The sequence below is a fragment of the Nomascus leucogenys genome, chromosome 6, assembly GCF_006542625.1.
Source record: "Nomascus leucogenys isolate Asia chromosome 6, Asia_NLE_v1, whole genome shotgun sequence".
Lineage (NCBI taxonomy): Eukaryota > Metazoa > Chordata > Mammalia > Primates > Hylobatidae > Nomascus > Nomascus leucogenys.
In genome coordinates, this window is record NC_044386.1 from 93081208 (window position 1) to 93097206 (window position 15999).

Consider the following 15999-nt stretch of genomic DNA (forward strand, 5'->3'; position numbering starts at 1 on the left):
ATTACTTTGGGTCTCAGGCCTAAAAGGAGTGGTGGACAGGGCCTGGGGTTAGCGGGAGCAGGGAGTGGGACTAGGGAGGCCCAGAGAGTTCCCACCCCTCCTCAGTCCCCCTTATATGTTCCCCACTCCCCCTGCCCCCAGGAGCCCTGGAGGTCCAGGTCCCCGAAGACCCAGTGGTGGCACTGGTGGGCACCGATGCCACCCTGCGCTGCTCCTTCTCCCCCGAGCCTGGCTTCAGCCTGGCACAGCTCAACCTCATCTGGCAGCTGACAGATACCAAACAGCTGGTGCACAGCTTTGCCGAGGGCCAGGACCAGGGCAGCGCCTATGCCAACCGCACGGCCCTCTTCCCGGACCTGCTGGCACAGGGCAATGCATCCCTGAGGCTGCAGCGCGTGCGTGTGGCAGACGAGGGCAGCTTCACCTGCTTCGTGAGCATCCGGGACTTCGGCAGCGCTGCAGTCAGCCTGCAGGTGGCCGGTGAGCACCGGGAGGGGGACGCCTTCCCCTTAGTTCACCCTCCATTCCCCCTGCAGCCCACCCCCTGCTGCACCACTGCTCCCAGAACCCCAGTGCTGATTCCTGTACTCAGCCCCATGCATCCTTTTCATCCTCTGCCATTGCCCTGCCCTTGACCCCTGCCCTGTGTCACCTCCAGCTCCCTACTCGAAGCCCAGCATGACCCTGGAGCCCAGCAAGGACCTGCGGCCCGGGGACACGGTGACCATCACGTGCTCCAGCTACCGGGGCTACCCTGAGGCTGAGGTGTTCTGGCAGGATGGGCAGGGTGCCCCCCTTGCTGGCAACGTGACCACGTCGCAGATGGCCAACGAGCAGGGCTTGTTTGACGTGCACAGCGTCCTGCGGGTGGTGCTGGGTGCGAATGGCACCTACAGCTGCCTGGTGCGCAACCCCGTGCTGCAGCAGGACGCGCACGGCTCCATCACCATCACACCGCAGAGAAGCCCCACAGGTTTCTTTGCTTAAATGTCCCCTTGGGGGAGGGGGGTTCTGCTTCTGTCAGCAGGGGTTGGGAGCTCCGAATCTGGCCCCACCTTCAATCTCCCAGAACAGCGAGTTGCCTTGTAATGATAGGGAGAAAGATAACGGGGAGGTGGGGGTGTTCATTGGATGGGGTTGGGGGCGGAGCAATCACAGGCCTTCTTGGCTCTCCTGACTTTAGAGGCTCTGGAAGCCTCTGGGAAGAATGGAGCCACATCTGGGTCAGCAGAGGGGTGGGAGAAGGAAAGGGGTCCTGATGGCAGGATTCACCAGGGCTGAAGCCAGTGAGAGTCACCTGCCTCAGGCCTGGCCCTGGGATTGATCTGGTCAGGCCAAGACCCACCTGCTGTGATTGTTCTCAGAGGATTGAGGAGACTCCATATCTGAGAGTCCTCAGGCTTAATCTGCTTTTGTATCTAAGAAGAAAATAGGAAGATGGAACGGGGTCTGGGAGTTGATGGGGGAAGAGATTGGAGGACTCAGGTGGTAGCCTGGGGAGTCCCACTTCTCACCACCCTGCCCCTCTGCCCCCACCCCCAGGAACCGTGGAGGTCCAGGTCCCTGAGGACCCGGTGGTAGCCCTGGTGGGCACCGATGCCACCCTGCGCTGCTCCTTTTCCCCCGAGCCTGGCTTCAGCCTGGCGCAGCTCAACCTCATCTGGCAGCTGACAGACACCAAACAGCTGGTGCACAGTTTCACCGAGGGTCGGGACCAGGGCAGCGCCTATGCCAACCGCACGGCCCTCTTCCCAGACCTGCTGGCACAGGGCAACGCATCCCTGAGGCTGCAGCGCGTGCGTGTGGCAGACGAGGGCAGCTTCACCTGCTTCGTGAGCATCCGGGATTTCGGCAGCGCTGCAGTCAGCCTGCAGGTGGCCGGTGAGCACCGGGAGGGGGATCCCTTCCCCTTGGTTCACCCTCCATTCCCCCTGCAGCCCACCCCCTGCTGCACCACTGCTCCCAGAACCCCAGTGCTGATTCCTGTACTCAGCCCCATGCATCCTTTTCATCCTCTCCCATTGCCCTGCCCTTGATCCCTGCCCTGTGTCACCTCCAGCTCCCTACTCGAAGCCCAGCATGACCCTGGAGCCCAGCAAGGACCTGCGGCCCGGGGACACGGTGACCATCACGTGCTCCAGCTACCGGGGCTACCCTGAGGCTGAGGTGTTCTGGCAGGATGGGCAGGGTGCCCCCCTTACTGGCAACGTGACCACGTCGCAGATGGCCAACGAGCAGGGCTTGTTTGACGTGCACAGCGTCCTGCGGGTGGTGCTGGGTGCGAATGGCACCTATAGCTGCCTGGTGCGCAACCCCGTGCTGCAGCAGGATGCACATGGCTCTGTCACCATCACAGGTAGGGGCAGATGAACAGCTGGGGAAGGACGGAGCGAGTAACTCCCTCTTTACTGGTGGAATTTCCATAGGTTTGGGTGACCAGAAGACTTTCAAAATCCCTTTCATAGACTTCAGGTGCTCACACTCTTCCCCACAAGTCCTTAAGGGACTCGAGCTGATAAGAACCATTTATAATGTTTGACTTCCTAAGAGTGCTTTTCGTGGCACTTATGCTTCTTATGCAGAGGACCAGGTACCTGCCCAAAATTTGGAGGCATGGGCAAGAATTCTGGGGCAGCCACAAGGCATGGCCCAGGGGACTTGGGGTGGGTGTGCTTTCCAACAGGAACTCCTCTGAGTGGTAGGAAGATATTCTGGGTCAGTGGGCGCCATCTGATTCTGAAGGCCTGAGTGACAGCTGGACCTCCCCAGTTAGTCCCCAACACCTGAGTCAGCGTCAGCTCTTCTTCCTGCAGGCTTGAGCTCCACCTAGGCAGCCGTTGGATGGGCAGGGGCTGTCTCTGCTGCCCCCGTGTGGTCAAACACCAGATAGAGGCCACTCCTTTAGTGATTCTTAGTCTCTGGTTTCCAGGTCCTAGCCTGGTGGGCACCTCTTGTGCATGAGGGTGTGAAGAGGGTTGAGGTCAAGAGCCGCAGTCTCCATCTGTGTTTGGCCCTGAGAGGCCTCTGGTCAGTCACTTCCTGGGCCGAAGTGCTCAGTGTGGCTCTTCAGTATCTCTCCCTGGGCCAACTGAGCTTTCCCAGGGACCTCGTCCTGGTGCACAGTGAGGTCAGGACAGCAGGTTTTGTCTGTCTGGTTCTCCTCTTGTCTTCTGATGACTTCCACCTGCCCCCCAGCCCATCCAAGTTCTGATCTCACCCCCGGTTTCCAGATCTGCACGCACCTCAGGACTCACTGACTTATTCCTGTCCTCTCCCTCTTGAGCCCTATGTGGTCCCCACTTCTGACAAGCTCCGAGCCAGGGCCCGTCACATCGTCTGCTTGGAGTTCAGGCTCACTCCTCCTTCTCTCTTAGGTGTTTCCTTCTGGCAAGGTTGTGCTCCTTCTGCCCACCCCTTCCCCAAGATGGAAAACACTCCCTTCCTGTGCTCTGCAGGACAGAGTAGCTGCCCTGAGCTCTTGAATGTTCTGAGACGTGTCCTTGACCTTTGAGAGAAGAGCATGTGGTCTGGTGGTGAAAATGCTGTTCACAGGAGAAAAGAAGAAATAGAAGATAGAGTGATCTTGGCAGAGGAGATGAAGCTTTCAGAGGAGGGAGGGTGGTAGTTAGGACACCTCCAGGGCCAAGTGGGAGCTGAGAAGGTCTTGAAGGATAAGGGGTCTTTGTGGTTATTTGCACCCTGGGCTGAGCTGGATATTTGTGATGCTGTGCAGAAAGGACTTATGAGTGTAAGTGTGATTGCAAAGAGAATGTTTATCTCACCTAAGAGAAAATTCTCTATTTTAAACCTGAGTAGCTAACATTTAAAGTGATTTCAAAAAAATTTAGGGCCGGGCATGGTGGCTCACACCTGTAATCCCAGCACTTTGGGAGGCCAAGGCAGGCAGATCACTTGAGGTCAGGAGTTCGAGACCAGCCTGGTCAGCATGGTGAAACCCTGTCTCTACTAAAAACACAAAAATTAGCTGGGCATGGTGGCATGCACCTGTAGTCCCAGCTACTTGGGAGGCTGGGGCAAGAGAATTGCTTGAACCTGGGAGGTGGAGGTTGCAGTGAGCCGAGATAGCGTCACTGCACTCCAGCCTGGGTGACAGAGCAAGACACTGTCTCAATAAATAAATAAAATAAAAATAAAGTGATTTCATTGAGGCCATTGTTGCCAAGCATGTTTCACAGATGAAGAAACTGAGGTCCACAGAGAAGGGGGAACTTTCCCAAAGTCACAGACTGGCACAGTGGTTCTCAATCTTTGGGGGTCAGACCCTTCTTTGAAAATTGGATAAATGATCAATGCAGCAGTTTGCATATAACTCTGGAGGGTTCGCTGCCTCTCTAAACTCCTCTGTGGGTCTGTAGACCTGGGCCAGCGCCCTGCAGTGAGGAGATGAGCCACGATCAGAATCCAACTTTGGCCTCTCAGCCTAATTTCCTCTCCTCCCCACCAGCCAGCCTCCTGTTTTTGTTAGAGCAGGTCTGGCCTACTTTGGAGCCCTTGGCCTGTATTTTGCTTCGGGCAGCTTTGTGTCATGTCAAACATTCTGGGATTCAGGCTTTCAGTCCTCCAGCTGGTCTCTCCCATACCTGACGAAGTTAGTGAAGTTGAGTGTGCTGTGCAGAGCCTCTCGGAGGGGGATTTATGGAGCAAGCCCTGGAGACGTGGCCTGAGCCTGTCCTTTCTTGGGTGAACGGGGAAAATCTAATTTGTGTTCCAGGGACAACACCAGTTAAGGGGGAACATAGAGACCCTCTGCTTGAGTATTTCTATGGCTCTGCCCCCTCCTCTGCCACCAGAGCCCCATGATGGGATTTCCAGGGTGGTTGTTGTTGTTTTTTTTAATGTGTGCTCTGTGGACGGGTCCTCTTGGCCACCACATCAGCTGCTGCCCTCCTTTTCTGCATACCTCTCTTCATCACTGGGGTGATGGATCCCTCTGCTTCCAATGCACAGAGCAGCAATTTTGCCAGCAGTGCCTATTGAAGGTGACATCTGCAGATCCCTGCACGAGGTGCATCTATGCTGGGGTCTCTGCTGCCAAAGGGTCCATAGCACTGTGCACTGCACTGACAGGGTCTTCTGCAGAAGCTGCTGAGGCCCTGCGCATACATCGTCTCCAGAGAGCAAAGGAAAGCACACTGTCTTTTGTCAGACTTTTCCTCTCAAGACCTCTGCCCAGGACCCAGCTGGGTGCAGGGGCTGGGCTGGAGGATGGTGTGTAAGATGGAGCCACACAGGCTGTGCTCAGAACAGCTCCTGGCCCTACCCAGCTTTGGGTTTTCAACTTCATCCCTCTTGACATGAGAGCTCTGAGAGGAGGGGCCTCAGTGTTTCATGTAAATATCCCCCTGGCAAGGCCCCTGCAGACCTACCTGACTCCTTGGGGAAACTCCGAGCCCTCGCTCCAGCCCCCTCAGTGACCTCATCTGTATGTAGGACTCAGCAAACATTTTCTGTAAATGGCCAGGGAGTAAATGTTTTTAGGCATCGTGGGCCACACACCATCTCTGTTGCTGCTGCTTCTCCTTCTGTTCCTCCTCCGCCTTCCCCCATCTTTTTTTGGTAACCCTTTACAAATATAAAAACCATCACTAGTTTGTGGACTGTACAAAAACAGGCCACAAGCCAGCTTTGGCCCATGGGCTGTAGTTTGCTGCCTTCTGATCCATAGAATGGGAGATGTCACCAGGTGGGGCTGGAGCAGTCAAAAGAGGGCCTCTGGAGGAGGTGAATATTGAGCTAGGTAAAGAGTTTGGGAAACTGATAGCAATAGTGCAGAGGTTGGAAGGAGCCAGTTACTTCTGGAGAGAATGGTTAGGACACCAGTTTGGCTGGAGCTGAGGCTCCTACGGTAGAATTAGAAAAGTTAGGGGAGGGTAAGCAGCAGCCAGCTTATAGAAGTCCTTGAATCACGCTTGAAGCTTAAAGCATTATTCTAAAGTCACTAGGGAGCCATAGAAGGTACTTGAGCATCATTCAACCACAGACTCTTCAACCCTTCCCAGTTGAGGCATGTCCACATCAGCCAGGGTTGTATCAGGGTTTGGGGAGTGTATGGCGAAGGGACTGTGGGAACTTAAGTGAGCTCTATTCATAGTATTAGGGCCCAGTGAGGGTGGGAGCCCCTGTTCACACTTGTTGCCAATGGTGCTGTCCTCCAGGACATGGGGCCAGGCATGACAGTCTCACTGTTCCAACTTTTCCTCTCAGGGCAGCCTATGACATTCCCCCCGGAGGCCCTGTGGGTGACTGTGGGGCTCTCTGTCTGTCTCGTTGCACTGCTGGTGGCCCTGGCTTTCGTGTGCTGGAGAAAGATCAAACAGAGCTGTGAGGAGGAGAATGCAGGTGAGTATGTGTGTGTGTGTGTGCATGTGCGTGCACACTTATGTGTCTTGGGGTATGTTGCTGTGTCTTTGGTGTCAATAGTGTCACTTTCTAGTGACAGAATGAGTGCGAGTGTGCAAATGGGGCTGGATTTGTCTGTGTGTGACCTTGAGTCTATGTCTTGTGTGTGTGAACAAGCGTGAGCCTGTCTGTCCATGTGCAGATACCACAGGATGAATGTGGATGAGTGTGACTGGAAGGTGGTGGGAGTGTAAGGCCAACTGCTACAAAGGGATGAGTGTGTGCAAACAAGTGTGCCTGTGAAAGTAAGTCAGTCACGTGTGTGTGTAAGAGAGCAGGCTAGAGCATGGAAGCTGTGCGGCACAAATGTAGGCACGCCAGGGGCGTGCATGACACTGGGGGGGAACGTGCCTGCCTCAGAGTGAGTGAGTCTGAAGCAGCTGCCATTTGTGGGGCTGAGGGTCAGCCCGAGCTGGCATTGGTGACTGGTAAGTGGGTGTGAGGAAATTGGTGGGTGGTGAGTTGACCCTGGTGGGTAAACAGATGCATGAGAGTAGATGGGTAGTCAGAGGCTGGGGATGGCTAGAGGTCAGGAAGGAGAGGGAAGAAGAGAGTGGTCAGTTGGCAGGTAGGTGCGTACTTGTGAGGTGGACAGGTGGAAGGATGAGCAGGTGGACGGCTGGTTGGTTACATGTGTTGGAGGCTGATGGTTGGCAGGGCTACTGAGCGAGCGGATGGGTGAGGTGATGGGTGGGTGGGCTAGTGGAGGGTAGGTGGATGGTCTTTGGCCGCGTGTGTGGTGGGGGCTCTAGGCTGAGTGGATGGTCTTTGGCTGGGTGAGTGGTGGGGCGCCAGGCTGGGTAGTTTTTGGCTGGGTGAGTGGTGGGCTTCAGGCTGGGTGGATGGTCTTTGGCTGGGTGAGTGGTGGGGGCGCCAGGCTGGGTAGTTTTTGGCTGGGTGAGTGGTGGGCTTCAGGCTGAGTGGATGGTCTTTGGCTGGGTGAGTGGTGGGGGCGCCAGGCTGGGTAGTTTTTGGCTGGGTGAGTAGTGGGCTCCAGGCTGGGAGCCCCTTCATATTGTCACAGGCTCGACTCTGCTGTGCTCTGCTCTCGGGCTCTAACTGGTGTCTAGCATTTGGACCACAGGTCAGGCCCACTCACCACTCAGGCCCTGTTCACCAGCTTCCTGCACTCTCAGGTGGGAAAGCGCTGGCATGAAAATGGGCTTGCGAAAGATTTTTGTTTATTCTGAGTTCTTGCCTTTGCAGGAGCTGAGGACCAGGACGGGGAGGGAGAAGGATCCAAGACAGGTGAGTCTGAACTTGGAGCTGACCCTCTTGGCTGGGAGAGGGACATATGGGAAAGGAGAGAGGACTCTAGGATCTGGAGGGGCCAGATTTGCTGTAAGGTTTGAATGAAATGTGTTCTCTGGACTCAGGCCTCCCCACCCCGGTGAGTCTGCTCTTTGCCCAGAGTTAGGCAGGAGGTGGATCACCCAGTTCCCTCCCAGGTGTGGCTTCATTTCTCCTGCCAACCTTTACCCATCTGCCAGGGCCGATTCCACCTGATTGGCCCCACACTGTGGAGTCTGGTGGCTTCCTAGGGGTGGGAGATCGGGCAGTCTGGGTTTAAGTTCCTGCTCCATCTCAGGTAACCAGAGTGGCCTTGAGCAAGATGCTTTGCCTCTCTGGCTTCAGTTTCCTCTTATGTAAAATGCGGATAATCACAGATTCATAGGTTGTTTGAATTATTAATTTAATTAATTGAGATAATGTATATAAAGGACCTAGTATCATATCTAGTGCCAAGTGCTTAATACTCTGGAGTCCTATTACTATTAGGCAAACAGCTTAAGACAATACTGTTCTAGTTACAGACTGTGTAGCTTTGGGCAAGGTGCCTTGCTCCTCTGGGCATCAGTTTCCCATCTGTAAAATGTCATCCTGACCCTGCCCTGATGGCACCAGAGGGCTGTTTTGAAGCTCTCTCAGGTGACTGGAGAGGGAGGTACTTGCAAAGGACATACGAGCATGGCACAGTAAGCCAGGGGCCCAGCTTGGGTGGGTGCCAAGGCACTGGTGCCCATGGCCGACTCCCAGGGGATCCTCGGCTGGGAGAGGCAGGTTTCCGCTGAGCCATTTGGGATGGTTCCAGTTAATGCCAGTTCCCTCCCCACCCCCGCAGAAGGAAGGGCAGGAGATTGACACTTGGGGACTGCTATAAATTATGCCAATTAATTCTTTGCCTGTTGGTGCCCAGTGTGGCAGGCATAGAGACAGCTCTGGGATCAGACCTCATTTTTCATGCTCAGAGGCAGATGTAGTTGGCAGAAGGGAGGGAGTGGGGAGAAGAGTGTGGGTGACAGAGTTGGTCAGTCTCATTCCACATGGTCCCAGGCCCACCTACAAATCTGCCAGCCTCCTTTAGCTTCTCAGATCACCCTGTGTATACAGTGGGCTCAGGGCACTTCCGCGTCTCCAGCTGGAGGTGGAGGGCTCAAGGGTTGTCCCATTCTATAGATGCAGAAAACTAAGGCCTAGAGGGGAGAATGACAAGCCACAGAGTGGAACTGGGACCTGGGACTGGGGCTTGGGACAGCAGCCTAGGGCCTCTTCCCTTGTGCTATGAAGTGGTCCCACTCTGCTGACTTCTCCCGCCCTTTCCAGCCCTCACTCCTCCCACTGCCTGACTTCCTACCCCACCACTTCCCACGGTTCCTCCCTCACTGTGTGCGCCTTCCTTTTTTTACAGCCCTGCAGCCTCTGAAACACTCTGACAGCAAAGAAGGTAAAGACACCTGGGCTTGAGATTGTGTCTGTGTATGCACACATCTGTGTGTGAGAGGCTGAGAGGGTGGGTAGGCATCATCCCTTCACTAGTGACCTGAGGCCCCCTCTGCAGAAGAGCAGCCTCAACTTCCCCCTGGTGAGATGGCAGAGGGCTGAGTAACCAAGGTCCCAGCTGCTCTAATGGGACCCACATATGACAGAGGCTTAACCAGGACAGGAGTTTATTCCTCCTTCCTGTGATAGTGTGAGCATAGGTAATCGTAAAACCACGGATGACCTGGAGCCAGGTTCCACTTACCTGGATTCTGCCCTCTTCAATTTCAAGCTTTACTCCTAGGTCTAAGAGGCTGTTTGAGCTCCCACACCCTCTCCAGAGCCAAGAGGGAGAGAAAGGAAGGATATGTTTCCTTCTAGAGCTTGACTGGAAGTAGCCTGCATCACTTCCGCTTACATCCTGTTGGTCAGAACCCAGGCATATGAGCCCTAACTCAGGGGAGGCTAGAAAAGTGTTCAGCTGGGTAGCCATGTCCCTGGTGCACAGTGGGTGGTTAGTAAATGTCCATAGTCATTATTAGGCCTATTGTTATAATGTCAGTGATGACATTTGGAAACGTAGGAGATAAGTCATTTCCTTCCTGTTGTTCAGAATCAAATAACCATAGAAGAGCTGGGCAGATGGAGATAAAAAGTGTCAGTTTAGGCCAGGTGTGGTACTTCACACCTGTAATCTCAGCACTTTGGGAGGCCGAGGTGGGTGGATCACTTGAGGTCAGGAGTTTGAGACCAGCCTGGCCAACATGGTGAAACCCCGTCTCTACTAAAAATACAAAAATTAGCTGGGCGTGGTGGTGCATGCCTATAATCCCAGCTACTTGGGAGGCTGAGGCGGGAGAATCACTTGAACCTGGGAGGCAGAGGTTGCAGTGAACCGAGATTGCACCTGTGAACTCCAGCCTGGGCGACAGAGATTCCATCTCAAAAAAAAAAAAAAAAAAAAGGTCAGCTTGATTTTGAAGAGTTGCTGGAGAATGTGGCCTGGATGGGCAAACCAGTTTGCTTCCTAATCCTGCTCCTTGGTGAGGCAGCCTGCCCCCTCAGTCTCTGGCCACGCTGGACAACCACAGAGGCAATGCCCAGATGGGGGAGCGCTTCTCCTCTCCCTAGGGACATACAAAGCCCCAAGAATGGGTGAGGGCGAGGGCAGGGGCAGGGCCCAAGCCCTTCTTCCCAAGTCTCCATTCAGCTCCAGATGCCCTCCATGTGGGATGGCCCTCCACATGAAGACAGGAAGCCCGAGGGAAGGAGGAGGGCCCCTGCCGTGTCACTCTCAGGGAAACCAGTGTGGAGGGGAGACTGGGAAGGCTGCCTGCTGGACGAGGGAGTTGGGCCAGGCCTTGGAGGGTGGATGGGATGGACAAACAGGAGATGAGAAGGGAAAAGTGTTGCACATAGAGGGAGAGTGGAAGGAAGTGTATAGGGCTGTGGGCCTGTGGGTACTGAGAGGGGGCTGCGTGAGGTGGTCCCCCTCAGGTGCCCCGGCGTGCCTGGCACCTGCATCTGTGTCTGGGCCTCCAGGGCAGTGGTCAGCACGGGGGCTGTCCGTTGGGCTGCTGTCTCACACACACTCCCCACTTGAAGTGTGACCAGGTGCCTGAGCTTCTGGCATGATCCCAAAAATAGAACTTCTGGCATCTAATGCTTTTCCCCTCCCTTTTTTTCTTCCCATCATGAAATGAAGATGATGGACAAGAAATAGCCTGACCATGAGGACCAGGGAGCTGCTGCCCCTCCCTACAGCTCCTACCCACTGGCTGCAATGGGGCTGCACTGTGAGCCCTGCCCCTAACAGATGCATCCTGCTCTGACAGGTGGGCTCCTTCTCCAAAGGATGCAATACACAGACCACTGTGCAGCCTTATTTCTCCAATGGACATGATTCCCAAGTCATCCTGCTGCCTTATTTCTTAAGACACAATACACAGACCACCCACAACCTTATTTCTCTAAGTCATCCTGCCTGCTGCCCTATTTCACAGTACATACATTTCTTAGGGACACAGTACACTGACCACATCACCACCCTCTTCTTCCAGTGCTTCGTGGACCATCTGGCTGCCTTTTTTTCTCCAAAAGATGCAATATTCAGACTGACTGACCCCCTGCCTTATTTCACCAAAGACACGATGCATAGTCACTCCTGGCCTTGTTTCTCCAATGGCTGTGACACATTAGTGATCATGTTCAGCCCTGCTTCCACCTGCATAGAATCTTGTCTTCTCAGACAGGGACAGTGCGGCCTCAGCATCTCCCGGAGTCTAGAAGCTGTTTCCTCTCCCCTCCTTCCTCCTCTTGCTCTAGCCCCAATACTGGCCTTTTTCCTCCCTGCCCCAAGTGAAGACAGGGCACTCTGCGCCCACCACATGCACAGCTGTGCAGAGAGACCTGCAGGTGCACGTGCTGGAACACGTGTGGTTCCCCCCTGGCCCAGCCTCCTCTGCAGTGCCCCTCTTCCCCCCCCGCCCTCCCCACGGAAGCATGTGCTGGTCACACTGGTTCTCCGGGGGTCTGTGATGGGGCCCCTGGGGGTCAGCTTCTGTCCCTCTGCCTTCCCACCTCTTTGTTCCTTTCCTTTCATGTATCCATTCAGTTGATGTTTATTGAGCAACTACAGATGTCAGCACTGTGTTAGGTGCTGGGGGCCCTGCGTGGGAAGATCAAGTTCCTCCCTCAAGGACTCCCCATCCAGCTGGGAGACGGACAACTAACTACACTGCACCCTGCGGTTTGCAGGGGGCTCCTGCCTGGCTCTCTGCTCCACACCTCCTCTGTGCTCAAGGCTTCCTGGATACCTCACCCCCATCCCACCCCTAATTCTTACCCAGAGCATGGGGTTGGGGCGGAAACCTGGAGAGAGGGACATAGTCCCTCGCCACGGCTAGACAATCTGGTGGTGTCCAAAGTGTCTGTCCAGGTGTGGGCAGGTGGGCAGGCACCTAGGCCCTCCGGACCTTTCATAGCAGCAGAAGAGGCAGAGCCTGGGGCAGGGCAGGGCCAGGGGTGCTTTGGGGACACCGAGGAGACTGCCCCCTACCCCATCATGGTGCTATTCTGGGGCTGGGGCAGTCTTTTCCTGGCTTGCCTCTGGCCAGCCCCCGGCCTCTGGTAGAGTGAGACTTCAGACGTTCTGATGCCTTCCGGATGTCATCTCTCCCTGCCCCAGGAATGGAAGATGTGAGGACTTCTAATTTAAACGTGGGACTCGGAGGGATTTTGTAAACTGGGGGTGTATTTTGGGGAAAATAAATGTCTTTGTAAAAAGCTTTTTCTCTGTGAAGTGTTTGGAAGCAGGGTGGGCCCCAGGACTCAACTGGAAGGATTCTCTCCTGGATGTTGTAGTCTGGGGTAGGGAAGCCTGGCCCTCCTTATCTCACCATCCTTAAATCACTGGATCTCCAAGGCCATTTGGCTCCCTCCTTGGCTTCAGTTTCCCTCTGGGTAAAGTGAAGTTGGTTGTCCAGAAAGCCAGGCCCTTTGGTCACTGTATGGGGCTCCTCCCACTGGAAGCATCACCCAATTTCTTTGCCTCAGAAAACTCAAACCTAGGCTTGTTTAGGGCCTCTGCTAATATACCCATTTTAGAGATTGCGAAGCTGAGACCCAGTAAGAAGCTGGCACCAGGAAAAGAGTTCTGAATGCTGTTTCTGGCTGACTCAATTGGATGGGCACCAGGCCAGGGATCAGAGGGCCATTCCCAGGACATAGTTCTGCCCTATGACCCTGAGCAGGACATTTACCTTCTCTGAGCCTTGGCTTTCTTGTACGAAAAATAGCCACCTATGCACAGTGGCTCATGCCTGTAATCCCAAGACTGGGAGGCTGAGGTGGGAGGATCGCTTAAGGCCAGGATTTCAAGACTAGCCCGGGCAACATAGCAAGATCCTGTCTCTGCACAGAAATAAAAAATTAGCAAGGTGCGGTGGCACACACCTTAGTCCTAGTTACTCAGGAGGCTGAGGTGGGAGGATTGCTTAAGGCCAGGATTTCAAGACTAGCCTGGGCAACATAACAAGACCCTGTCTCTGCACAGAAATAAAAAAGTCACTACAGGCACACACCTGTAGTCCTATTACTCAGGAGGCTGAGGTGGGAGAATCACTTGATCTTCAGCCCAGGAGGTCAAAGTTGCAATGAGCTGTAACTGTAGCACTGCACTCTAGCCTGGGCAACAGAGCAAGACTCTCTCTAAAGGAAAAAAAAAAAAAGAAAAATAGGACTGAGGTTTTAACCACCTTCCACTTTGAAAGACTGACAGGAGGCACACAGGCTTCCAGAGAGCCAGATTCAGGGCTGTGGGAGCCTGCCTAGGATACTGCGTTTATTTGCCCCTGGATGACAGTGTCCCAGCACTGGGACAGCCTGGAGCTTTGCAGACTCTGGGCAGCAGGAGGAGTCTGTGCTGGGGGTCAGGACACTTGACTTTCAATCCTGGCTCTGCTACTAACCTGTGTCCATGTCCTTCATACCTCTGAGCCTTACTTTCCTTATCTATTAAATAGGGGTAACAAGTCATCTCCCAAAAATTATGTGGCATTCTTTACAAACTGGAGGATTTGTTATAAAGTTGATGGCTCTAGGGGTGAGATTAGTCATGTTGCTTGAGGTCCTGTCATCGGTGCTCTGGGTGGGTATTAGGATTGAAGGACTTCTACCTTTGCCCCTCCAACCCACTGTGTGCCCGTGAGCTTGCTGCTTCACCACACTGGGCTTCAGTCCCTACCTGTAAGGTAGAGACAGTAATACTTCCTCTTTCAAAGCATTGTTGAGAGGGCTGGATAAAGCAGTGGGTGAGAAGACACTGCAATTAGGCCAGGTGTGGTGGCTCACGCCTGTAAGCCCAGCATTTTGGGAGGCTGAGGCGGGCAGATCACCTGAGGTTAGGAGTTCGAGACCAGCCTGGCCAACATGGTAAAACCCTGTCTCTACTAAGAATACAAAAAAATTAGCTGGGTGTGGTGGCACGCGCCTGTAGTCCCAGCTACTCAGGGGGCTGAGACAGGAGAATCATTTGAGCCCAGGAGGTGGAAGTTGCAGTGAGCTGAGATCGCGCCACTGCATTCCACCTTGGGTGACAGAGTGAGACTCCATCTCAAAAATAAATAAAAATAAAAAGACACTGCAGACCATTAGGTGCTGGGCACATGTGAGGGGCTATTCTTTCCCTCCTGCAGTCAGGCCCACACACTTGCTCCTTAGGTGATTTTGTAGATAGAGCACAGTGACTTGGAACAAGCTGTCTGAAGCCCAGTTTTTTCATCTGTAAAACAGGCACAGGAACCCATGCTTTTTCTTTGTGACAGGGCTGGATAAGGCTCAGACATGACACTGTATCAAGTGTTCTGGGCATGGACCCAGCAGGTGTGGGACTTGCCTGGAGGCTTAGGGGTAAAGAGAGTGGCAACTAAGTCCTCTGGTGACAAGTGCCCTGGACAGCAGTATTTTTAGCTGCCCTTCCTGGGCAAAGCTCCAACTCCTGCATTTTAATGGAGAAATAATTCTCACAGTGCGACAAGCTGTAGCCTGCAGGTGTCACATCCATATTAAAGAGGGGACAGAGCGAAGTTCATTTGCCTGGCTCAAGGTGTGACCAGAATTCGCCTCCAGGACCATTTGTAACCAGGGCTTGAAGACCAATTAGTGGATCTGACCACTCACCACCCAGAAGGAGGAGACTGGGAGGAGGGGTGAAAATGGTGTGGCCAGGGCACCTGGATCATCCTGCCTCTTCTACTTGTGTGTTTGGAGCATTCTGCTTACACTCGCAGACCCTGGGCAGCAGGAGGAGCCTGGGCTGGGGGTCAGGACACTTGACCTTGAATCCTGGCTCTGCTATTAGACTGGCCTCCTTCTAGACTGTTGTATCAGTCTTACACATTTACAAAAATATCATAATCAAACATTTTGCAACCCTTTTTTCTGTTTTTCTTTACTCTTTTCCCAAGTCACTTCTAGAGTGTACTCGTCCTATTTACTTTCTATATTGATGTGTAACATACCTCTAGTATTTACAAGATGCTAATCATCAGTGTATGACTCCATGAATTTTTACACAAATCTCTACCCATATAACCACTACCCAGATCAAGATGTAGAACAGTTCCTGGATTCCAGAAAGTTCCCTAGTGTTCCTACCCAAGCAACAGCCCCGCCCACTTGGCTGCTTTCACCAATTAGTTTTACTTATTCTTGAACTTCATATAAATGGAATCCTGCAGTACATGCTATTTTCTATCTAGCTTCTTGCAAAGACCTCCCTCGTTCTTTTTAAATGGCTACATAGTATCTCATAGTACTGCTGTTCTAGCCTATATTTTCCTAGTTCCTACAGTTTAAGACACAAATAATGCAGGCTTGTGCTCGAGTTTCTACAGTATGGAGCCCTAGAAGTGGGATCTCTGGATACATTTTAAGTCTTGGGAGAGTTGCCAATTGTTTCAGCTGCCTTTTTAGCCAGTCCCTGTGGCAGTAAGAATGTGCAAGTGAAGAAAACTTAGGGTGGCTGGAAAAACTGAATCTAGACAAGGCAGAGATGGTGCTTGGAATTCACATCCAGCTGGGCTCTGAGACTTCAGAGCGGAGCCTGATTCGGTAGTGTACAGGGCCTGCAGTCATCCCTTCCACCCACTCTGGACCACCTTGCCCGTTAGCATCTGTCACTGCCGCTGCCTCAGTTCCCAGGAGCTGTCTGTGTCCCCGGTACCCCAGTCCTGGGGAAGTGCGTCTGCCTCCTAGTGGATTATGTGGGCCCAGCAATGTGTTCTGAGTGAGTGTGTGCCAGGGTTGAGCCCTGCACCC

General features: G+C 53.6%; 1 protein-coding gene across 3 annotated transcripts in view; it reads left to right on the top strand.

Annotated features, from left to right (window-relative positions):
- CD276 (CD276 molecule) overlaps positions 1-12469 on the top strand; it is a 30721-nt gene extending 18252 nt beyond the window's left edge. For 2 of the 3 annotated variants that reach the window (XM_030814724.1, XM_030814725.1), the window contains exons 3-10: positions 142-480; positions 659-973; positions 1543-1881; positions 2060-2356; positions 6226-6360; positions 7627-7668; positions 9110-9145; positions 10886-12469. In XM_030814724.1, the coding sequence (XP_030670584.1) occupies positions 142-480; positions 659-973; positions 1543-1881; positions 2060-2356; positions 6226-6360; positions 7627-7668; positions 9110-9145; positions 10886-10908 (1526 nt within the window). In that variant the 3' untranslated portion in view covers positions 10909-12469. The remainder of the gene's footprint in view (positions 1-141; positions 481-658; positions 974-1542; positions 1882-2059; positions 2357-6225; positions 6361-7626; positions 7669-9109; positions 9146-10885) is intronic. The other variant, XR_004030557.1, reaches the window with a different exon arrangement.
- Positions 12470-15999: the final 3530 nt, after the last annotated feature.